At 41.8% G+C, this 26527-nt stretch overlaps 1 protein-coding gene across 4 annotated transcripts in view; it reads left to right on the top strand.

Moving 5' to 3' along the window:
• The window catches only part of LOC126267419 (very low-density lipoprotein receptor), a 568113-nt gene that overhangs the window by 66912 nt on the left and 474674 nt on the right, over positions 1-26527 (top strand). For all 4 annotated transcript variants that reach the window (XM_049972661.1, XM_049972659.1, XM_049972662.1 and 1 more), the window contains exon 2: positions 11206-11325. In XM_049972661.1, coding sequence (XP_049828618.1) covers positions 11206-11325 — 120 coding nt within the window. The remainder of the gene's footprint in view (positions 1-11205; positions 11326-26527) is intronic.

Raw genomic sequence — 26527 nt, 5'->3', positions numbered from 1 at the left:
TGTCGGCAACAGGTCGAAGGATTAGAATAAGCACCCAACTCCGGAAGATGCAAAGTTTCTTCCTCTCTCTCCTCTTTGTGATTTTTCGAAGTGCTACGATTGAGGAAAAACTGATAGAAGTCGACCTCGGGGAAGATCAGTTTGCATTCCGTAGAAATGTTGGAACACGTGAGGCAATACTGACCTTACGACTTCTCTTAGAAGAGAGATTAAGGAAAGGCAAACCTACGTTTCTAGGATTTGTAGACTTAGAGAAAGTTTTTGACAATGTTGACTGGAAAACTCTTTCATATTCTAAAGGTGGCAGGGATAAAATACAGGGAGCGAAAGGCTATTTACAATTTGTACAGAAACCAGATGGCAGTTATTAGACTCGAGGGGCATGAAAGGGAAGCAGTGGTTGGGAAGAGAGTGAGACAGGGTTGTAGCCTCTCCCCGATGTTATTCAATCTGTATACTGAGCAAGCAGTAAAGGAAACAAAAGCAAAAATTTGGAATAAGTATTAAAATCCATGGAGAAGAAATAAAAACTGAGGTTCGCCGATGACATTGTAATTGTCAGAAACTGCAAAAGAATTGGAAGAGCAGTTTGAATGGAATGGATAGTGTCTTGAAAAGAGGATATAAAATGAACATAAACAAAAGCAAAACGAAGATAATGGAATGTAGTCGAATTAAATCGGGTGATGCTGAGGGAATTAGATTAGGAAAAGGCACTTAAAGAAGTGAAGGAGTTTCGCTATTTGGGGAGCAGAATAACTGATGATGGTCGAAGTAGAGAGGATATAAAATGTAGACTGGAAATGGCAAGGAAAGCGTTTCTGAAGAAGAGAAATTTGTTAACATCGAATATAGATTTATGTATCAGGAAGTCGTTTCTGAAAGTATTTGTATGTAGTGTAGCCATGTATGGAAGTGAAACATGGACAATAAATAGTTTGGACAAGAAGAGAATAGAAGCTTTCGAAATGTGGTGTTACAGAATAATGTTGAAGATAAGGTGGGTAGATCACGTAACTAATGAGGAGGTATTGAATAGGATTGGGGGAGAAGTAGTTCGTGGCACAACTTGACTAGAAGAAGGGATCAGCTGGTAGGACATGTCCTGAGGCATGAAGGGATCATAAATATAGCATTGGAGGTCAGCGTGGAGGGTAAAAATCGTAGAGGGACACAAAGAGATGAATACACTAAGCAGATTCAGAAGGATGTAGGTTGCAGTAGGTACTGGGAGATGGAGGTTGCACAGGATAGATTAGTATGGAGAGCTGCAACAAACCAGTCTCAGGACTGAAGACAACGACGACGATCGAGTTAGTAATGATGTTCAGTCTGATGATTGTTTCATGTGTGTCTTTGGGCGTCTGTTAAAGTCGCGAACTAAAAAACATCAGTCTGCTCCTCGTACCGTCTGCGTTAAACAGAGGTAAACAAGTGAAGAACCAAACCTGCAGACCGAAATTTCTAATTTGAATCCTGATCTTACCCCATCGTTGACATCAGCATGTAATCCTTCAAAAAGACTGATGGCAGACCTACACGATTAAGCAACGAGTGAGTGGCGCAGTGGTTAGCACACTGGACTCGCATTCGGGGGACGATAGTTCAAACCCGCGTCCGGGCATCCTGACTTAGGTTTTCCGTGATTTCTCCTAAATCACTTCAGGCAAATGTCGGGATGGTTCCTAGGAAAGGGCACGTCCGACTTCCTTCTCCATCCTTTCCTAGTCCGGCGGGACCGATGACCACGCTGTTTGGTCCCCTCCAACCAACCAACCAACCAACCAGCTTAAGGGGGTTAGGACATCATACGGGCCGACTTGGAGCAGGAGAGGCATCACAGGACATTTTAATTGCCAGTGTCTATAATTTTACAAATAAATTCATAAAATTTTGTCAGCATCCCCAGAAAGGATTCAGGATTCACACTCATTGCAGTGGAAGTTCGAAAACATACAAAAATAATTTTTTTTACGTGTGAAATTTCATCATTTTTTTCACTTCCTAATGGCTGCATTTGTTGCTGTAGGTACACTTCTCTTCATAAGTTAGAGAGATTCTTCGAGTGAATTTTGCACAGCACACATACCATACTTACAGGTGTATGAAACTCTAGAATTCATTTAATTTATGAAAAAACAAATGATATATTGTATTTTAAACTTCATATTTACATAAAACACAAATTTTGTAGTTAATTACCTCAACTTTAACCACAGTTTTTAATAATTTGGAAAATTCTAGAGTTTCATACACCTTTAAGTATGGTTTGTATGCTAAGCAAAATTAATCGAACCATCTCACTTACTTATGAAAAAAAGTGTACCTATAGCAACAAATGCTGGCATTCGTAAGTGAAAAAAAAATGATAAAATTTCACATGTAAGAAAACTTTGTTTTCGAAATTTCAATGCTATGAGTGTGGATTCTGAATCCTTCCTGGTCATGCTGACAAGGTTTTACGAATTCATTTGTAAAAGTACAGACAGTGGAAATTAAAATGTCATGTGGTGCCTCTTCCGCTCCAAGTAGGCCCGTTTGACGTCCTACCCCCCCTTAAGGTAATCAGAGAATTTTTCCACAGCGTTGTCATCTACGTATACTCGCCGTTCGTGATGCCTTTTCGATCTTCACTAGTTCACAGCCATTAATCTCGGAGTATGACGATCGGTTCCAGCACTAGATCAGAGAATTGTAGTTCTTGCGTTATGTAACGCTCTTCACCTATTCTCAACAAGAATCAGTAAGCGATTCCGTCCTCTACGTCACCACAGACGTTACGTAACTGTATCCATTTGTACTGTCTCTCACCACGTCAGAAGAAGACACAGCATTTCTAATATTTCCGTGAAGCTAGCATCTTCAATTACTGTTGTACTAGTACTGAGATAGCACGTAGATACTGTGTTAGTAGCCTTTGCTTGTAAGCTTTAATGGACTACAATAAAGCAGGCTCATTCTGTAAGTAGGCTGTTTAGGTTTTCTTATTGGTAACGCCACGTAGCGCTCTGTGTGAAAATCACTGGCTGTGCTGTGTGACATTGTTGTCTGCCACTGTAGTGTTGGGTAGCTGGATGTTAACAGCGCGTAGCGTAGCGCAGTTGGAGGCGAGCCGCCAGCAGTGGTGGATGTTGGAGAGAAATGGCGAAGTTTTGAAATTTGTAAGCCTGGATGCCATGAACTGCTATATATATTATGACTTTTGAACACTATTAAGGTAAATACATTGTTTGTTCCCTATCAAAATCTTTCATTTGCTAACTATGCCATCAGTAGTTTGAATCTTTTATTTAGATGTCAGTAGTGGCACTCGCTGTATTGCGATAGTTAGAGTAACGAAGATTTTTGGTGAGGTAAGTGATTTGTGAAAGGTATAGGTTAATGCTAGTCAGGGCCATTCTTTTGTAGGGATTTTTGAAAGACAGATTCCTTTGCGTTAAAAATATTGTGTGTCAGTTTAAGCACAGTCATGTATAATTTTTCTAAGGAGACGTTTCAATTCTCACCAAAATAACAAGGTCCGTAGTTTGTAGGGATGCCGGCCGTTGTTTTAATTATAAAGATTTCAACAGAAGAAATAGCAAACCGAACAATGCTGCTTAATCATGTGTACGCCTACATTAATCGCAGGCAAATCATCAGTCAGTCTCGTTAGTCAAAACAGTTCTTTAGCACTTTGCAATTAAGTACCACAAGCCAAATTACACTTGTTTGAACTGATTCTTACAGGCGCAAACCATCTCGTCCAACTTAGCGCTCAGCGCTGAACTGAATCGTTCGACGCGAAACACTTAGTTGCTCGCTCATTCGTAACGCAGTCGATGGCGCACGAAGTAATTATGCTCTTTAATACTACTGTTAATTGAATAATATGGAATATAAAATGCTTTGATTACTTAATGATTCCTCCAATATTATTAACAAAATCTGAGTATTGATTTAGTAAAAATTGATTCCCGAAAAGAATTTTGGCGCTCATGCCAGAGGATAGCACCGTCTTTAATTACAGCAGCCGATCAGATCTATACGGTGGGCTTAGTTTCACAACTGTGCTGTATCCAAGTAGCAGCGTCTGTCGCTCTTGCCTCACACCACCTCCTGACGTCATTGGTCTGCTAATGTATCTTCTACCAACAGTTACGTGAAACGCGGGGATAAAGCAATGACCCCAAGAGTCAGAAATGTTACACATGCCTGACCTTGCGTTCCGTTTCGAAGCTCACGAGACTACATTCCACAGCACTGCAATCACTGATCTTTTGATAGACTTATTGAGTATACTAAATGATTTCATGTTATGTAAGTTAGCAGTAATTGCGGTCGTGTGCCTTCCTGTACTGAATTTAGAAGTAAAATAGGCTGCTATTATTCTCATAAAATGTTTTATTATGACGTCTGAAAACAAGTCAGATATTGAGGACTCCATTTAAAAGCCTGTCAGGCAATTACCGAAGATGTTAACGTGCGTCAGCATTTTAATGGTAATATGCAGAACAGGGCGCATCTTGTTTGTTAAAATGTAGAAAAATAAAAAATCTGAGTCACCAAGCGATACACTAATCCACCACATTAATGATAGCCACTACATGTGGTTTATCGTTACAGTATTCGCCATAAACTTAAATTACTCATGAGTCGCGGCCTTGCCGTCAATCCTTAAAGTTTTTCAATAATTACATGTTACTTCCTTCCAATGTGCACATACAGGTTTTAGGTGGTGTAATTTGTATAGATTATGTATCGCCAACGTTGCACATCGCGAAAAAAATTTGTTTTGTTCTTCGTACTTCATGAAGTATATGTCTTAATAATCTTTACACAAAGAACTCGACTTGTGTATCAACTGTTAGCTGTTAGATTACCAAGAGGAAAGTTACTAAATGCAGCGGTGACTTACATTGTATTAATGTTTTACGTAGCTCTTGTCATCGCCGTGCAATTATACGGAGGCATGGCAGTAAAACGCAACTTCTTCATCCTTGGTTTCGTATATTTAACGCTTCACAGAACAAGATCTCGCTAAATCCCTACGTGCCTCAAACTTCGCGGTGTTGGCAAGACAGCAGAATTTTTCCCGCATTGATGGAGTGGAAAATCACGTGTGCTGCCTCAGCGTGGTCGTGGCAGGAGCTCATTAACCGGCGAAGGACCTGACACCAAGGCCGCCCGAATAACTGGACAACACGCCACTGAAGGACAAATAATACATTCCTGCCGCACCATCTTTGCGAATATTATGGTCTTAAATTGTGGGTGGCTCCACACATTCCTTACTGTAATCACGAGCTTAAATCATCCTGTTGATACCACTGAGTCAATAGACAGGAACTCGGTTAGTAGTCACCTCAAGCATGAGAAATTAAGGCTTCTTACTATTCTGGTCGAATTACTGAAACACTGGTATATTTAATTTTAGATTGGGGAGGGTAAGGAAAGACTTCAAACGAACGTCGCCTTCAATCCTCCATACCTACTAAAATTTTACCATCATCTTAAGTTATGCTCAAGAGATCCTGATGTTTACAATATGTGCTTTATCTTCACCGAATTATTTGCGTAACTGTATGTTTACTGTATATAGAATTTATCGATAAATATCTTTCGCCGTTTTTTTCATTGGTTAAGATACAGCGCGGTGATGGAAAAGCCGAACAATTTCATATGAAGCAATGGACACGGAACAAATAGTGCGGCTGTCTTGAGACCTTGTACGATAGTCCGTTGGTGTTCTAACTAAATGGTTAAGAGGCAGTTAATCAAATATTCGAAGAGATGTCGTTCAGGGCAAATGGATTATCATTGAATTTTGACTAAATTTAGTACATATTGAAAAATATTTATCATGAAATGCCAAAAGCTATAAAAATAGTCTTCCCAGAGAATGAAACGTGAGAAGAGTGTTAAGTTTTCGGGACTAGTGACTCTAGAAAATCGTGGTGAGATCTCCGCAATATGCTGTGTATTTGGACCGCTACTTTTCTATATATATTCATTATTGTCGTTTGTCATAATGAATATCTTTCTTAAAAACGTAACGAGAACAACATATTTAACGGTACGACCAAAAACTAAACCTGCAAAATTTGGAGTTGGGTTAACATTGGTTAAGAAAAGAAATACATTCTTCCGCATGTAGCCAGCAACGAGCTAGAACATATTAAAAGTTAGGTAGGTAATGCAATGGAGTTTCAATTAAACAATTTTCTGTTGCGCAGCTCTCACTGAATTTAATATCTTGCCAGAAACTCGTCGACGAGTTTAATTTTGTGAGCTGAATTAGCATTGTGATTACTCTTCAATAATTTTTATCATCTTGTGCTTCACAACTGAATAGTAGAAATATTAATAAAAACCACCACAGAAGTATTATGTCTGCCTCGGGTTGTGGTGTAATAAACATCCCTGAAATACAGCATTAACATGGAAGACTGCAACAAACGTAATATATATTAACGGAAGGTGTTACTGCTCAATAGATAGTCTGCAGACGTAGTTACTCTAGCTTTTATGTGAACTAAAATATCGCTTGTGATTCTCTCTCTCTCTCTCTCTCTCTCTCTCTCTCTCTCTCTCTCTCTCTCTCTCTCTCTCTCTCTCTCTCTCTCTGCATCATAAATGTAAACGAGTACATCTTGCTTGTGTGATTTCATTGCATTGCACCAGAGTGGCTTCATTGCAAACTAACAAATATTGATTGGTCCTATTGCTGACCACAGGGAAAATAGACCCCACAGGATCCAGAACTAGTAACGTCATAAAATGCAGTCTTGTCATATTTTCGACTCGTGCAGTATGTTGGATGTCTTTTAGACTGTATCGTATTAGGCATGTACACGCCCCATCCATTTTATCCGATGCTTGGTAGGTAAATTGTTGTCAAAGTAGATTTCAAACTAAAGTGTGTTTCATAAAGAAGCATCATATTTCACAAGACATTATTTTCTGCTTCAATAAGAACAAAACGATGGGGTGAATTTTAATTTTGACATAAGACTAAAGAGATTTTGTTTCAAAAGAACCATCTCCTTTTACGAAGGTATTTCTGTCACTTGAGTGCACTATTTATCTTAGAAGTTTCGGAATTACGTTTAGTATGAAAATTTGCATCTACGTTCCACATATGTTCCATATGCTATCCATCGGACGCACGACAAAGGTCTAGAGCATAGTCAGCCTCACTCTATACTTTAAGCAGCATGCCTTGCGTTGTCGCATTCAGTGCCGCAGTGCATCCAGATCTGTGAGGAGAGACGCACAGACGGAATCTTCCAAAAATCCGCATAGAATAAGTCCCATACTGTGAGATCGGCCTTGGACACCAATGACATTATGCGAAATAAATACAAACCTCGCGACCAACCCATCATTTAGGCCTCCCTCGTCTAAAATCGCCACATGCAGTAGTAATTGAATTGCGTCTTTTACAACGGGAAAGGTAAGACGCGTTTCGTTACTGTGTCACGGCCTTTTCAACACGACGAGCTCTAGCCAATAAACGAGCAAGCGAGGCCCAGAGACTCCTACCGGCGACCTCATGAAGCGGTAGCTAAAGGCTGGTGAAAATTCCCCGCAATTTTCTATCTTCATTCACGTAGGTCGTAGAAGATACAGTTGTGTAAAATCGGATGATTTTTTTTTTTTTTTGTAATACTTTGTGACAGTGTCAATAGGACTCCTTCTACGAATTACGCTTCATTGGGAACACAGTTGGTCAAACACTGTGAACATTCTGACAGAGATATAACAGTAACAGTGCACCACTTGTTAGGGCGACACGTCGTGAACAAAACTCCATGCACATCTCTCGCCGTATAGGACTTGTCGAGGCAAGTAAGCTTTTCGTAACTTTGTACTGTAATTTTCTTTTGAAAACCTGTTCACTTGCCAAAACTGCTATGTGAACAAAATTACTAGATTACTAGTCTCGGCAGTATGTGTTACCATCCTCAGAGCCATAAAAAAAAGTAGAGGTTACAGACTCACAATCATATAAAAATGTATTAGGTCATACGCAACGGTTCAAAGATAAAAATTACCTACCCATAAAACAGAGTAGTGGTTGTTACATCATACAACGCTAACACCATTCTATCAAATGAGAACGGAGAACTATAAAATATGCTGTAAAATAACAACGCTCACAAAATTTTGTTCGTATGGACCGATACAGTCGAAAGCCAACATACAATAACGAATACCTCTAATAAGTAATATTTCAAGTAAAAGCATGCTATTACAAAGTACAAGCATTACAGTGAAATGCCAGGTGTGCTGTTGTAAAGTATACACAACTTAGAATACGAATAGCACGACCAAAACAGAAACATGCCGCATCTTGCCTCTTCATTGTATAATGCCATGTTCGCTGAAATAGTGACTGATACGTTGAGTCGGAGTCTAGTGCTGAGAGCTACACCAGATGGCGGTCTGCACTGCATGACAGTTACAACTAAATTAGCAAGGTCACACTTCTGTTTAACACTTGAATTAACCGAAGTAGTATATACACCAAGTAATCATAACGGCGAAGTTTTCACAAATTATATATTAAAAAAACAGCATCCTGTAAATTGTCATGGATGGCTGCCTAAGCCATCAGATAAAAACCAGAAGCATTTAGAGGCGTAACGATGACATAATATATTACACACAACAATTTTGCACCCAAAAAAGAAAGACGGAATAAAACTGCCGTGGGTGGAGGCTGTGTAGTACGCATCCCAGCCGCTAGAGGTGTATAGCAACTCATTGCATTTCAATGTTGTCTGTATTGTCGACCTGCCTTGTTCTGTTCGTTTGCAATGATTGTTGTTGCTAGGGTTGTTACGTTGTTCTTTTGTTTATCTTACGAGAAATTTAAGAGAACAACGTGTAGATATGACACTTTTCTACTCGGTAAAAATGCTTCTGAAACTGTTTTAATGTTGAATACAGCTTACCAAGATGGGAAAAACTCAAGTGTAGGAGTGGTTTTCCGATTTGAGAAAAAGCGATATGTCGATTGATAAGCCTCGTTCTGGACGTTTATCAACTACCCGAATCGGCGAAAATATTCAAAAAATTAGAGCTTATACTCACAGACTGTCGACAGATAATTTGAAAGTTTTAAGAAGAGTGCACAGCAGTGCTGGTAAAAAAGACCCGATTTTTGGCAGACAAGAGACTGATTCTTCCGGCACGACAACGCAACTGCGCACTCAGCTCTGGCTAAAAATGGCATGGCTCCACTGCCCCATACACTTCACTTCCCTGACCTCGCTCCGTGCGACTTCATTTCCATACATGAAAAAGGCCATGGAAGGAGACCGATTTGACAAGATTAAAGAGGTCAAGAAAAACGATGGAAGAGCTGTTAGCCATTTCTAAAGATTACGACAAAAAAATTTTCGAACAGTGAAACACCGGTGTGACAAATGTATTAGTTGCAAAGGAGAGTATTTTGAAGGACATAACGTCGTTTTGTAAACAGTTTGAAAATATATAGCTTTTAAAAAATTCCGCTTTTTTTGGGTACCCTCGCACAGTTATGTGATAGAAATGGGGTAAAGCTACACAGTCGCCATTTACAGAATTGAGAGATAGGATTTGACCTTATTGGTCGCTTTCACTGCAGGCAAAGGATGACAGTTAACAATTACGTAGTAGGAAATACTAAAACAAGCCCCTACGCAATGTACTATAGTAATACATGAAATACAATTCTTGTAAAACATTTTTATAAAAATATATACTAATTTAAAACTACATATGAAATGTATCTTAGACAAGATCTCACAAAATATAACGCCCGAATGTTCACAATTATTTGTGGCAGCCATGCGCAGGTGGCAGCACTGCAGGTTCGTGAAAGTTTGCGAGTAAACAGTCCGCCATTTCAGTAATCATGGATCACTGGAACGGAAAACAGCGTGCGTTAGCCATAAAATTTATAAAAGCAATGGTAGCTTGCTAGCGGTGCAGATGGAATTCCGACGTTTTTATAATTTAGTTCATCATGATGCCGTTCTGTCGAAACAGGTTGGATTATAACATTGAGGAGACTGGGATATGCCCTCAAGAAGAAACCAACAGGACGACCAAGAAGTGTGCGTTCTCCAGCGAACATTGATGATCTATGCGGGTCTGTCTTGCGGAGCCCACGGCGTTAAATTCGTAAGCAACCAGCAGTGGTTGGAATGTCTCGGGACAGTATTCGTAGAATTCATGATCTTGATTTAAAATTTCGTCCATATAAACTATACAAACTTCAGATGGTGCAACAACTGAAGGACAACTATTACCGGTTACGATTGGGATTCCGTCAACAAAAAACAAAAAAACAATGACGATGAATTTCTAAACAGGTTGTGGATGTCAGATTTTCATCCCATACGTCATCTGAATAAAAAAGTACCGTTACTGGGCAAACGCAAATCCTACTGACGTTAAAGAGCGTCCTTCACACGCTAGTAAAGTGACAGTATGGTGTAGTGTTCCATCACATGGGATTATCGGTCCGTATTTTTTCTCAAATGAACAGAGAAACACAATAACTGTCAGTGCCGATCGTTACGTGAAGGTGTTACGCACTTTCTTTACATCTGCACTGAACAACTTTCCAAACGTTGAAGAAATCCGGTTTCAACAGGACCGAGTAACATGACACATTGCACGGCAATCAATGGCATGTGTACGAGAATTGTTTGGCAACCGTGTGATCTCACGATTCGGTAACATTCCCTGCCCCCCTGATCGCCAGATTTATCCGTTCGTGATTTTTTTATTATGGGGCTACCTCAAGAGCAAAATCTACATGCATCGACCAAGGACCCTGGATGAATCAAAACAGAGAATTCGGGAGGCAATTCACAGTATCCCAACTGATGCGTTGCTGCGGTCAATGAGGAATCTCAATTGCAGGTTTCACGAATGTATTCGTACAGGAAGAAGCCATCTAAAGGATGTAATTTTTATAAAAATGATAAATGCCATCAGTGTTTCGTAAATGGCGAAGTTATAAGGTTTCAATTACTATGAATGCGATTCCTTTCCTTCATCACATCTAGTTTTATTAGATTGTGGAAGTGTTACCGTTTTTCCCTGTCACCCTGTATTTATTAAATTTTCACCTTTACGCCAGTGTGCTGTCGCTGTATGAGTAAAATAGTTGCAGCTGCTGTAGTTGTGACGGCTTACTGGTTGTGACGAGCCCTCTGTTGCTTGCAGGTGCGTGCACACTGCGGCAGTTCCAGTGCGCCAACGGCCACTGCATCCCACTGACGTGGATGTGTGAGGGCGAAGACGACTGCGGCGACAATTCGGACGAAACCAACGCCGTCTGCAGAGGTGAGTACCGGAGAATAGCGAGGCGGCGCCTGCGCGCCGACAGAGCAGTCCAAAGCGAGGTCGTTTCTTCACAGACCAACTGTTGCCTTTGATTCTTGGGTTTCTTTGCAGCTGATAGTAGAACGCTCATTCTAAGGGGTAAATGGTTTGCATTAGTGTATCAGTTAGTGATTCTGTTTATGCCATGTTCTCACGTTAAAGGAAGTCTGGTAATACAAGGTGGAATACAAAAGCTCCCGAAATAATTTAGCTAAAATGTGCTACCCAAATCGTATTCTACCCTACAACCTACAAAGCAGTCTCCTTAAAAGTGAATACGTCGATGTCAACGTTTCTACTGCTTTCGAAATATATCACGGAAGTATGACTTCGTTACGGTGTGTTCTGTATCCTCAGCATTTCCGCTTGAACCCCCTTCGTGTATTAAGTCCTCGTCCCCTTGATTGGGTTTTTATCTTGAGGGAAGAAGAAGAAGAAGAAGAAGAAGACCCGCAAAGCTATGTTTGATTAGTACTGTCCGTAGAGAACTTTCGTCACCTTGTTTAATCAAACATTCTGTAATAATGTAGGCGAAATGCGGTCGTGCATGGATATCGTGGAGTACCCAAAATCGTTTGTAGTCCAGTTCTGTCTGTCTCTTCATTATACCTTCCCAAAATGTAAAAAATGGGTGTAGAATTCTTTATTGACCATGGCCGGGAGGGACGAAGTGTTCACGAGCAGTTGCGTCCAAATATATAGGACGACTTAAGGTTGTCCTCGTCGAGGTTTCCTTTACTAAAATGAAAGGAGACTCGGCCATTGTGACCATTGTGGCATAGTTTCCGTATCAGTCATCAACATAACTCCCGTCACAAGTGACAGTCTCCGCAAGTAGTTCGTCTCGTCTTGGTGCTATTTTTAAGTCACCCGCAGACTTCGTCGTGAAGTTGCTTCCCATAATCTTCAAGCAATCGTGACAGAAACTTCGCAACGGTTCATATGAAAAAAATACGTTGACATTCACTATAACTTATTTCCGACGTATAATAGAGCTCTTTGATGGCCCATGATATTGAATCTGTTCCTTCTCACTATCTGGTATGGTGCCAGCTGAAGGCCGACCGACCGTAGTCACCATCAGTAACGTTAACCAGTTGTTAAAACGCATATAAAGTCTCCAAAAGCTTGCTTCAGCAATTCCTGCTTTTCTGCAGAGGTATTCCCCAAGTTTATAACAAAACTTGGTACAGGCACGCTCTTAAAGATCAGCCGTTTCAAAAGCGCAGACTCACGGAAAAATACAGAGGATTATTGCTCACCAGCAGCCAACCAAAGCACTCAACTCGCAGTCAGTACAAATATTTAGGGTTGATGTACAGTACAGATCGTGTATGAATAACATTAATTTTGGAAACTTTTCAAGCCCGCTCATATTACAGGATGATTTTCCATCTCAGGCTCAAGAATGACTTTTCATTCGCGAGAAATAATTTTCTCCGAATGTCTTCAGCCTTCTATAGTACAAGATACAACAGACTAAAACTACAGCATGCGCACCTTTGTTCTTAGACCAGGGCACGGTATTTAAAGGAGGCCTTAATGCGGATCATGAGCAAAGCTGTATGTGATGTGGCCGTATTAAGCGAGGAGGAGAATACGTGTAGGGGTAGTATGGTGAAAGCTCCAGGATTTAGGGGAAGTGACACTACTTGGGCATAGATGCGACAATACAGAATTGTCAAACAAAATCCAACCGGAAATGTGTTCCCGTACATGTCATGAGACGTAATTGAGGAATCATGCATTGACGTTAGCAGCGACCGTTTCCAGGAGCTTCTTTAAAAATTCGTTCTTTCACTAACTACTGTCGCTCATTTAGTGTCGGAATTGTAAACGTTTTCGAGCCAGTTATATCTCTATTTATAGGAGCACATGACAGGAGTAAGATAAACATTCTTCCGCGGTCAAGAGCTAAAAGAAACTTACTTCGGTTTTCGATCCAAAAGCTTGTCCGTAGCTTCTGACGGGTTTACTTAAACTGACTTCCGCTTTACATAACCTTTTCTTGAGAACCTAAGCTTCATAATAAATGTTACTTCATAAACACCTTTGGACATTATACTGTCGTTCTTTGCATTCAGATGCCATTTGTGGCAGTCCTGTTTCTTCTAAGATGAAATACGGAACGGTGGCATGATGTCGAAACGGTAATATTCCTTAGAAACAACCGCCAAAAACGAGCTCGTGATAGTAGAAACAAAACAGTGCTGAACGGGGTAGGAAAAAGTGAGACATTGTCAAAATTGGTGTGATAAGAATGGCAACCACAATTTATTGCTATATAGATAGCTTAAATCCCTGATAGCCAAGAATAACATGCGTTGACTGGCCTACGAATGTGTTTCTTCAGGTATCTCCCAGATCGTTAGACAGGTAGACAGTTGACAATATAATTTTCCTTCCAGGTTGTTTCTTCCGAACAGTTTCTTCGTCACCATAGCTTAGTTATTGCCGACACATTCTTTGTTTCTTACTAGACTTCATTTCTATAAACAGTCGTCAGGCTGGCGGGAGCTGTTTCCCTGTAGTATTTGACATATGAGTTACTACCTTTGCCGAGAGCACGCTAATCTCTGACGCTTCCGCTTATTCTGCTTGTTAATCGTAAAAGTAAGCGCGTCGTTCTCTTATGTAAAGTGTTACATGTCCAGATTTGTGATCCGGGAGACTTCAGTTTGGATTCTAAATTATGACAGAAGTCTCTTATTTTACGCAATGCCTTCTATTGTATATAGTCTCATTTTACTGGTGTAATCAATAGAGATATTCCGAATGCTTTGTGCACCACGTAACTGAATTTAACAGCGTAACAATTAATGATTAATATTGCATTGCTGTGAATTTACCTGCCGATGAATGATGGCGTACAGCCGACTTCATATCCTAAATGTTGCGCTGCCACAAAACTGTTTCGTTTTTGTGCAGTTAATAACTGCAGGAACATGACCGGTGCTATTTGTATTTAATGCTCTTAATGTAACTCTTCTGGAACACATCATTCGTTCGCAAACGCAAAGCAATTAACTGTTAAGTAGGGATTAGTTATCATCTGTCAAAGGTAGACCGAACCAAAGGTTTCCCAATTATTGTAAATTTGTAAATGACCGATGGTACCATCGTAACGCTATCTGAAAAGATTGTGTGTGTGTGTGTGTGTGTGTGTGTGTGTGTGTGTGTGTGTTATTCAGAGGGAATGGTTTTCAAGCAGCTACGATTTCAGTTCGTATTGAAAGATAAATTTATTTCTTATTAAATAACCTCCATCACTCTGTAGATGATGGAAGGTTTTTGTGGCTGAATACCTCAATCCTGTCTGTGCCACACTAAGACCGAGCGATGAACAGTGTAAATAATGTCTATCCAGTAATTTACGATAGTTACTACTTTCAAACTGTGACAGTTGACAACAAACTTCGTAAGAAGTAAATGAATAGAGCTACAGTTAGTATTCTCACTGTCTTCAGAAGTTCTAGAGTGGACAGCGTATATATGTTTCTGTGCATCAAATGTTTTCCACCAAGTTACATGTGCAGGAGCTATCTTAAACCAAAACGTATTCAACACTGGACATTTGATTCACTCACTTACAAAGGTTTTCAAATGTAATCGAAAATGTCTTGTAATGAGGTATAGTCTAAAATCACGTAAATACTGGACATATGATGATGAAATGCAGAGAAATACACCGACGGAAAAAAAGGAATCACAGCATCGTAGGGCGAAATATTCCGATGCAAAACTGAAATTCTGGAGCATTAATGAGCAGTGAAGTCGCCAGGATGTTGAATGCAAACATGTAGACGTTCATGTATTGTGTGGTACATGTGCCGGATATCAGTTTGTGGATTGGAGTTCCTTGCCTATTGCACTAGGTCTGTCAACACAGTGGACGGTTGGTGGTGGTTTTGGGTGACTCTGGAGTTTTGCGATGATATTCCATATGTGCTCGATTGGGGACAGATCTGGTTCTCGAACAGACCAAGGCAAAATGTTGATACTCTGTAAAGTATGTTGGATTACAACAGCGGTCTGTGGGAGAGCGTTATCCTGTTGGAAAACATCCCCTGGAATGCTGTTCGTGAAGGGCACCACAACAGACTGAATCACCAGACTGACGAACAAATTTGCAGTCAGTTAGCGTTTGATAATCGCAAGAGTACTCCTGCTGTCATACGAAATTCCACCCTAGACCATTACTCCAGGTGTAGCACCTGTGTGTCTAGCACGCAGATACATTGCAGGCCATCGACTTGTCTCTTTCTAACCAACACACGGCATACACTGTAACAGAGACAGAACCACCTTTTATCAGAAAACACAACAGAAACTCACCATGCTCTCCAATGAGCTCTCGTTTCACACCACTGAAGTCTCAACTGGAGATGGTTAGGGATCAGTGGAATTGACGTTGCAGGACGTCTGGCTCGGAGCTGACCTCGAAGTAACAGAGTGGTCACAGTTCGTTGTGCCACCCGGGTGCCAGCTGCTGTTCGAATTGCTACTGCAGGCGCAGTACGATTCGAAAGAGCCATGCACCCAACATGATGGTCTTACCTCTCGGTAGTGCTACGTGGCCCTCAAGAGCCCGTCCTTCTCTCGACCGCACATTCGTGTGACTACAGCTGCCAGCAATCATAAGCAGGGGCTACATTCCTACCAACATCTTCTGCACTATCACAGAAGGAACACCTATATTCTCGTAAACGACCTCGTCGAAACTCAATAAGCTGACCATATCCAGTCTGAAAGGTAACTATCTTTTACGACCGCTACAGCGTGTATTTAACGCAAAGCAGATTCGCATCCTCATAGCCGCGCCACTAGCGCCGCCCTTACGCGACTGGCGCGAGATTTTAGTAGACGTCCTTCAGAATTAGTAACACGCCTACCAACTCTTCAGTAGTGTTGCAACATCTTTGCAGTCAGCGCATTACACAATTTCTTTCTTTTTTTTGCGGATTGGGTACTGTGCGTCAGGTTGCCAAATGATTGCCTATTGCCGAAAACAAAACGCCCATAAGGCAGGTGGAGCCCCGCCGAATCGCCGGTTCTTTCCGGTTGCTCGCTGGCGGCGGCCCAGAATGCTTGGCCGGGCACTGGGAGAAGCGGCCGTGATCTCTTAACCTTACAGACACTTTTGCACTCTCACGCCATCACTTCGTGAGCACAGCTGACAATGAACGTGAGCGATGTGTCACCGCTTAATGTGTTCCAACAGAAAGGCACACATTCAGGAACATCCAAACTAGTGCGAATTTGTACAGTATCTAAGCATCCTCGCTTAGATACTGCTTGCTGTTAGATCTACTTTGCTACTGCTTCTGGAGGGAGAGAAGGAAACGCCATCACTGTTTATTCACGAGTTCGCAAACTTCAAAGAAACCATAATTATTGTGTGTTATAAACGTTGGCAGAAAGCGGTATGATGCAGTTTCCGACGCTAGTGTACCATAAGCAAACCCCTTACAGAGGGACAGTTTTTGAACTACATGAAAAAAACGTAAATTAGTTAAGAATACAGCGTGCACGCGCTTTATCCAACATGCAAAGGTTGCTATAGATATTCGGGTTTAGGTTATGACATGTTCGATATGCCTGCCATCATTGGCGATGATGTGGCGCAGACGAATAGCTAAATTCTGCCTGACCCGCTGAAGTGTCGGCATATTGATGCTGTCGATGACCTCCCGAATGTCTGTTTTCAGATCAGAGGTTGTTTTGAGATTATTACTGCACACCTTGTCCTTAATACTGCCCCACAAAAAGGAGTCACTTGTATTCAGATCGGGAGAATGTGGTAACCAATCGAGGCCAATGCCAGTGGCATCTGAGTACCCCAGAGCCAGAATGCGGTCCCCAAAGGGCTCCTCCAGGACATCAAACTCTCTCCTGCTCCGATGGAGCAGAGCTCCGTCTTACATGAACTACATATTGTCGGAATCAGGGTCACTTTTAGTAATGGGGTTCAAATCATCTTCCAAAACTTTTACGTATCGTTCGGTAATCACCATGCCATCAACGAATATCGCACCGATTATTCGTGACTATACATAGCACAGTAACCCGTTGAGGATGAAGAGACTTCCCGATCTCGGAATGAGCATTCTCGGTTGCCAAAATGCTGCGATTTTGCTTATTGGCGAACCCAACCAAATGAGATGGCCGACGACAACAAGGCGCGTGGTCACGTGCATAGTAATTCCCATCGTGCCTCGCGGCCACCCGCGCAGTTTGAACGTCCTAACGCAAACCATTCAGAACTAAAGGCGATTTGGTTTCGTATAGTTCAGTAATTGTCAACCTGTATCTCTGCGTAAGTACCACAACCCACATCCATTTGACATTACTTACGGTAGTTAAGCCTTGATCTTTCTCTAATGTTTAACCCACCCTTCCCCTTCTTAACATGAACTTCCCACCATTAACAAATTCAGGAGTCCTTTCTGTCTATCCAATTAACCCGAAGCATTAGTCTGCAACACCACAGCCTCGTTATCAGCCAAGTGTTATAACTGCTGGATAACAAGATCACCTAGAGATCTTGCACGCATTTGCTTTCAGTGATATTCATACATGTTTCCTGTCAGTTTTCTACCTGCATAAATCTGTCATCAGGTCGCATCTGCCTTTTCTCATGTATTGCAATTTAACGAAGAACTTCGTTGGCTCACGTACCAACAGTTCGCCTCGATACATGGTCTATCCACATTCATTGCCATTACAATTACGTTGTGAACCGCAGTCTGTCCAGTGACACAACTATTCCACAAAGGAACTTAAAGCGTGGGAGGCTAGTAGGTTTGAAAATTATTTCGACAAGCCTCTTCACACGCGATGCTAGAATTTCTACAATAAACAAAACCTATTGAAAATGGGTCCTTCACTCTACTATTTTAAGCCATACTGAATGCCCATACGATTCTGCAATACCTGACAGTGCATACCACTTCTGTATTCATCATAACAGCTCGATGAAAGACAGCGTCATATCCTCCAGAAAGTTTCAACTTCCTGCAGGTACATCGAATGGCAGAAAATGTTCAATGTTGCTAAATTGAGGTTCAGTCTCGGGACGGAACATTTATCCTGTGAAAAGAGTTAATTCGAGTGGCGAATGGAACTGCTGATTAGTCAGTTCTAACCAACTTTTTGATGCTCTTCCAGCAAATCTGAACATTAATGGTAAAAGTTATAACGTTCTCATTTCCGCAGTTAGAACCCCCTAGCAGCATTTAAACGATGATATTCTGAGCAGCAGTACGGGAACGGCTTAAGTTTACTTCCATATATTTCGTGGTGATTGCTCTGTTGACCTAGCTGTCCTTTACTTCAGACAGCACCTCTCCCATACCTTCCGAAATTCACAGAAGTTCTCCTGCATACCACTACTACTCCTGGAAGAAAGGATGCTGCGAAGAAAATGGTTTAGTCACAGCGTAGGTGATCGTTTCTAGAATGAACTGTCACACTCCACCAGAGTAGCCTTCGATTTTAAAAGGTTCTCGGTTAGAGTCCCGATCCGGCGCCTAGATTTAACCTGCCATGAAGTTTCAAACGAGTGCACACTCAAGTCCAAAGTGACAATACATTCACGTGAGGAGTTAGTTCGAAACGAGTTCACAGCGAAAATTTTGTATGTCCATCAGAAATTCTTCTGAGATCGCGCTACTGTACTGTACTTCGAGGAGGAGGAGGAGGAGCAGGTCGGGATACTGATCGCGTTTCGCGTTCTGAATAACTCTGTATTGCAGCACTTCAGTGACCTCGCTAAAGTGTATACCTGACTGTCGCGGTTGGAGGATGACGTACTTCCAGTCGGGGTGTTAGCCACTAATCACCCTTATCTGAAGAGTCTGACGCTACTTTGTCCCTACAACAGCGAGCAAACCACGACTGTAAATCCTCTAAAATTACCTACTCAATTTGAATCTAAGTGGCGGAATATGTCCTTCCTACGTGATGCCTTCTCCCAGTGAATCTGAATATAGCAACACTAGGACTCCAGATGGTTTGACAACTAGAATTTTTAACGCGTTTATTTCTCGTACGAGATGCCTTCAGAAAGTTATCAATCACTCAAGTTTTGACTTTACCATTAACGAAATTTATAAAACCTCATTAAATGTAGGGTGTCAAGAAATGCATTTCTTGTCAACACTTCCAGTGCTTAATCCAGTGAGAAAAGCAGAAAAAATTTATTGACTTTCAAGTATTACTTTTTGACGGAAGTTTAGTAATAGAACCTCAACTTTATACCTACAGTTACTAGCGTATTCTAAAACACTGTTACATTGTTAAGCACCGCTGATCAACCGAAATTTATGTAAGTTGAAGTGCCTGAATTTATGTTTCCTGTCGAATGGCTAAATACGTTGCGTACAGAATTTATAAAAGTTGGCAATAATGCAGTCTAGCATTAAACGCATATAGAACTCCACTGGCGCAAAAAATGTTCAGAGTTCGAACACCAGCTCCCCTGCCCCCCACCGGAGGACCTGTTAATCCCTCGAGTTTCTCAAAACTGGAGGTATTGGTCGTTATTTCGAAACTGTCAATCTTCTAAATTCTGAATATAAAGAGACTAAGTTTTAGGCATGGCGAATAGTATACAGTACGTACAAGAATGAAAAGGGTGCAGTAATAATTGAACATAAAGAATGAAATACTCGGATTAAAAAGGGTGTAAGAAAGGGTTGTCTATGCGCTCCTACTGTTCAGTCAGTATATCAAAAAAGCAATGAAAAATAAGAGAGAGGTTAAATAGCGAAATTAAAATTTATGGTTAAAGGATATCAGTTATGAGATTGCTATCCTCAGTGAAAGTGAAGAAGAATTCCAAGAACTGAATGGAATGAACAGTCTAATGAACTCAAAAATGTGGTTGACAGTAAACCGAAGAAAGGCAAAAGTAATGGAGAGTAGGGGCAATGATACAAGCGACAAATTCAACATCAAAACTGGGGATCACGGAGGTACGGAAGCAAAATATGTGACCGACGTAGCAAGGGTGACGTAAATAGCAGTTTCTAGCACACAGAATCGTCATTCCAGGCCAAGAGGAGTTTGCTGCTAGGTTAAAACATCGGCATTAAACTGAGGAAGAAATTTCTTACTGTAAGAATGTGTTTGGAGTAGTGAGTCATGGACAGTGGGAAAACGGGAACAGAAGAGAATCGAAGTGTTTAAGACGTGTGCTACAGAAGACTTTTGAAAACAGGTGGCCTGATAATATATTAGGAGGTCCTCCACAGAATTGGCGAAGAAAGGAATATATAGAAAACACTGACAAGAAGAAGGGACTAGATGGAAGGACATACGTCAAGACGCAAGGGAATAACGTCGGTGGTACTAGAGAGGGAGCAGTAGACGGTAAAAACTATCCGGGAAGATAGATTCAAATACATGGAGCAAATAACTGAGGACGGAAGGTGCTAGTGTTCAGATGAATAGGTTGAGAAGTGAGAGATTCGCGGAGGGCAGCATCTAATCAGCCAGAATTATTTTATTTTGGTAATCAGTCTTCATTACAGCAGTACTACCTAAAGGCTTGAGAGTGGGAATAGCTTTAACGAGAAACGGGGGGAGACCGTAGCCAGCACAGATGTGCTGCTGGTGACGAAGATACACATCCTTGGAGTGCCGTAGATGTCCGTTGCTATTCAGGTTACGGTCGTTGGTGGAAGTTTTCCATCTCAGGGTCTGAGCGTGGCTCTCGGCCAATGCGGCGGTACGTGCTCTGCGGGTGGCCGCCGAGATTACGAATGCTCGGCTCGCAGCCGCTAGTACCCCTGCCCTCGACGACCCCACATGCGCAGTAATTTCCCCAACTCCCCTGCGCCCCCCGCCACACCGCTCACCACCCCCGCCCGCTGCGGCTCCTGTTTACTACCACCACCACCACTCGGACGCCGGGCCACTACACAATCCGGCCCCGGTGTCCGTGTGGGCGGTCTGTTAAATTAAGGGTGTGTCGCCCCCGCGGGGTCCGCAGCTGCTGCCCGCTCCAGCTCACCATCGTGCCGTATATCTGCTGTGTGGTGCACCAAACAAGTATCTCCTGCCTTCGTCGACGTAGTGCGGCCTACACGGCGAAAGCTGAACGAAAAGAGAAAGTTCTCTTTGTGGATTTCGTTTCGGTGGAAAGCCGCACGCCGTGTCAACTGTTTCACCGTGTCGCATCGTCATACGAGGGGCGTTCTGTAAGTAATGAGTAGTGCAACACAGTTTTTTTTTTCTGGAAGCAGGTTGGTTTTATTCCGATTGCAATACACCATTACTCCATGTTATTGCCACTCCTTTGGTCAGCTCAATGAGACGGCTTTACGCCACCTTACTGGGAGGGCATGCCACCACTCTACTGGGCGATGTCAAAGCCAACGTCGTACTGCTTAAATAACCTTCATCTTCATACTGCTTCTCTGGCAGGGGGCTTGATCCGGGCAGTAGGGTCGATGTGGACGAACTGTCCAATGTTTCGTGAGCTGCTCTCTGAAGTGAAGTGCCGACTTGCGTGTGTCCTTGCGTTGTCATGGTGAAGTTAGTTTTCATTTTTTTGTGGCGAGGAACACACTGATGTTCCTCCAATTCCCTGAGGGTAGCACAATACTCTTCAGAGCATTTACCATGAGGAAAAATCGCTTAGAGAGGGACGGCTAACACATGTCGAGTACTTAAGTTACATACTACTCACATATACACTCCGTTCCTAGCTGTGGAATTATCTTATGGAGTACACGAAATACGAAGACAGTTTTCAAGCTACAGAAAGGAGCCATAAGAGTAACAACTAAAATATTAATCAAGCTCAGTGTAAAGATCTGCCCCAAACACAGCGGATTTTACCTGCACGATATGAGTACATTTGCCAATCATTTACGTACATCGGAAATAACACTCGCAGTTACTCCATAAAGAACTCTGCCCATGATCACGGCACAAATTACTAGACTGAACTTACGTTTACCAAGAAATAATAAACATTAAACAATATTTTCTCCCAAGGAATAAAACTTGAGAAACTGAGAAAGTAGAGAGATTTTTAAAACTAACTTACTCAAAACGGCAGGCACAAACTACTCGTTAATCTGTACGGCCTATACCGTAGGGGTTTGGTAACAAAGTAAGTAGCTTACAACACACTTGTTGAAACTATTTCAATATTGCTCGTAGCGGATGAAATTGTTAGAAGAAACAGAAAAGACCCAAAGAAGAGTAGCGCGTTTCGTTACAGGTTTATTTAGCAAGCGTCAGAAAGAAATCAGCTCCAGTGGCGGATGCTATAACAGGTGAGTTCTGCATCGAGGTATGATCTACTGTTAAAATTCAGAGAACGTAAGTTACCGGAAGAGTCAACCAGCCGATTGTTTCCTCCGACGTACCTTTTTTCCTCGCAAAAAGACCACGAAGAAAAAAAATACGGGAGATTAAAGGCCACACAGAGGCTTAAAGGTAATTCTTGCTGCGAAACTTTCGCGATCTGAACGGGAAAATGGGGAAGTGACTGTAGTGCACAAAGTACCCTCCACCACACACCACAGTGTGGCTTGCCGAGTATAGAATTACACGTAAAAAAAAATTAAAACTGGTTTGACTGGTTTGATGCAGCTATCGACGCTATTCTGTACTGTGCAAGACTATTCATCACCCAATAACTACTGCAACTTACATCCATTTGGATCTGTATACTGTATTCGTCTCTTGAACTTTATCTACAATTATAACTAGCCCTTCCCCACCCCTCCACTACCCTCCCCCCCCCTCCAACACTTCCTGTGGAAAGTAAGAAAGAAGAATAATGAAACACCAATTCAATCCGCACTTTGACAAAATATATACATATATTTTTTCTTTAGTGGAAAACACAATTCCCAGAGAGTAGAACGTGTAATACTAACACTTTCTGAGCTCATCACTCTCTCGTAGAGGGATGCCGCGCTGGTTTTTAAAGTTAGTAAATGTAAGTTGTGGTACATGAAATAGAAGCGAAACGGAGTGGATAGGGTGCTGACGTCAGGTAATAGTCCGATGATATGTGTAACATTACATTTTGAAACTGTGTGTGCGTGCTTGTGCGTGAGTACGTACAGTAAGGTACACCACAATTATCTGGAAAAAGGAGGTACGGAAAAACTTTTTCGCTATCAACCAGAAACGTCAGTTTTTGCAGTATGTAGGAGATCCGCAAAACTTTCTTTCTGCGTATAAAACGCAAGGCTCACGTACCAGCTATCGGCCAAATAAGCTACTTCGCTCGATGTAAAGGCGACTGGTATAACTGAGCGCAGTTCTGGTTTAGTGTTCTCAGTCTGAGATTAACTACGAGTAGGCGTGGAATTCCCGATAATTTAGGGCTGTTATCGATGTTTGCGAAACACTCCAGACTTACCTTGCGGTTTCTGGTTCACGGGCTGGGTCCTCGGATCGGAGCGTGGAGTGGTTGTAATTACCTGCGATCCGCCGGTGCTCTGCTTCAGAGGACAGAGGGAGTAGAGAGACCAGGGCCCTGCTTATATTGGGGCGATATTTCAACCAATGCGGGCCTTATGTCCCGTCTTCCCCTCCACATCTAAATTGGAAATCGCATCACTACAATGGCGCTGAATGAGCATCGGATGCCGGCTCGTTGATTACTGCTGGCTTCGCTAGCTTCCCGGGAGTTCATTGAAAGCGAAGCGTCCCCAGTTCCGCGGTTCCACAGCCCCTCTGTAATTCTGTCGCCGGCTGTCGTACCGTACCGTGCTGTGCTGTGCGTAGCATTCGCGGATCACCCAGTGATCGTCAGATGCTGAGGAACAATGCGTAAATGTCGTGGGCTCTGTTAGGACGAGTAAAATGTCAGAAACTTGCACTACTGTGTAGTTAATACGCCTACACAACTGAACGAGGACGTGGCGAGGACAGTAACGCGCCGGTGAAGTATTACTGTGTTGATACCAACAGTGGATAAAATAGTCATACCCGTTACCAGAAATACTCCATCAGTATGTCTCTAGGCGTGTTACTTAAATAAGCTATTACGCTGCTGACTCAAGGATTCGTATATCGTGCACCCAAAGTCAGAGATGTGAAGGAATTATTTTGTTGGCTCTAGACAACTACGTGTATTGGCCCTGTTACTTAAGCCAACCTTGCATCAGATGCGAAAACGAATTAAATGTCCATAGTGTAAAAAAGTGCCCCAGTAACTTTTTTTCTTACAGTAAGTATTATTACGGAAGGTGGCCGTATCCTCAGGAAGCTCAGACGTCACCTCACATTTTCACTAATGCGTAAACGTGTAAAATGTGTAAATGAATATATAAATTCACCCCTAAACTTAGATCCCCTTTGATTTAGTTATTTCATTATAAAAGTGCCATACAGAAAAGTTATTGTGTAGAAAAGTACTACACTCTGTACAAATATAATTCCCTTTTTTCCTATCCAGGTGTAAATTCGACGTTATTTTCGTCTGCTGTGAAGTATACTGTAACTATATTAACGTAAGAATGTTCTCATTTTTAGTTAATCGCAGCTATTTCTCCATGACAAAAATGTTATCTTCCTGTTACCAACACTCTCTCCATGGCATTTTTTATGTAAGCAATTACTGGTATGTCTGTGACAATCAGCTGGCACCTCACGATGGCCTAAAGAGCCGAAGCCTGATTTGATAGAACAAGTATTTATAGAAGAGTAGGAAAGGGTTTCGTATTTAATATCGTTGTGTTGTGTGAAGCACCGACGGAAAATTACATTTTAGGCTTGAAGAAGTAAATCCATCACGAATTTGTAACCAAAGATTTCAGTTAACCAATGTGCCAGCTCTAACAAAATAACATAGTAACTGATACGAATGAGTCGTGGAAGCCGCGTTGCCGGCTATTGTGTGTCATGGCACATGTTCAGGAGACCGACAGAAACTTATCTGTGGTTTGTTCTTCCCGTTCCATTGTGTGTAATAGAAGTCTACTCCGTAAGACAAGGCTCCCTGTGTGCCTAGTAAGTAGACAACACAGAGAGCACGTGGAGCCCGAGAATGAACGCCATGCCGGTGCTCACTGGAGTCGCTGGAACGCCAGCCACGAAGTTACTTTAACAGAAGTGTACCTTACCACCTTCACGCTTTAGGATGATTGTGTGAGGCCTGGGAACAGGACGACTTGCTCTGAGATTCACGAGGGTTCGCTCGTGCACTAGGACACTTTTACATGTCATACCCTAAATGTGTAACTGACGAGCTGTAGCTATGGGTGGTCCACTATCATACGTAAAAAAGTCTCTCTTGTAAGATTTTCTTCAAGCTATTAATTTGCACCTGCCCTTGTTTTAACAATAAATATTTTCTGACCTAATTCGCTCAAGTTTTCTTACTTTTAGAATTTTGCCGATATTTGTGTCAATGAAAGAGCATCACCATTGAGTTACCCTTCATTCTGCTGTAAAAGCTAAGCCTATGTGGGATAAAAACACGTCCAAGTTCATATTGTAGTTACAAGTCACAAAAGTGTGTAGGCAAAATCCTATACCTTCACAGCACATTTGATTGCTAATAGTATTGTCTTCTGCAGTAAACATGGTATATAAACACAGTTTCTGCTAATAGTGTATTTTCTGTGTAGAAAAAATTGTGCCTGAAATGAATTCACTGACGGTCGGGCTATTTTTCATTTTCTTGCTAAAGTCCTTGCTGATTGATTCCTTCCAAGATTTTTATGACTCTTTGCGAGAAACATTGTCTGCTCGGTAGTTGGAAAGCATATTATTCGTATCAAACTCTGGAAGATACGTATATGCGAGAAAGTATTCGTGATTTGCGTCAGTTTAATTTTGTGGTTAGTGTTACGTCTCGGCATTGTCATAACCCTCATGTTGTGTTCACAAGGCGCAAGTGTTCCAGTGTTCACCACGCATTAATTGATGCGCCGTCTGATTTTTCTAGGTTTTTGGCAGATAAAGAGAAATCGTTGGGATAAGACAGTTCATAGGTCTGAGAAAGACAAGGGTATAATATCCTACGTACGGAATATCAGACCAGCTGTGTGATCAGACTAAAGAGCTTCAGCAAATTGTTAAAAATCTTAAGACGTAAAAGTAGCTTGAAGGATGCCTCTAAGGTGATTATACAAAATCATCACTTTATGCAATATATACAAATTACCTAGTACATGAAATTGGAAGT

Source organism: Schistocerca gregaria, chromosome 4, assembly GCF_023897955.1.
Source record: "Schistocerca gregaria isolate iqSchGreg1 chromosome 4, iqSchGreg1.2, whole genome shotgun sequence".
Lineage (NCBI taxonomy): Eukaryota > Metazoa > Arthropoda > Insecta > Orthoptera > Acrididae > Schistocerca > Schistocerca gregaria.
This window is presented reverse-complemented; position numbering and strand designations above follow the sequence as displayed.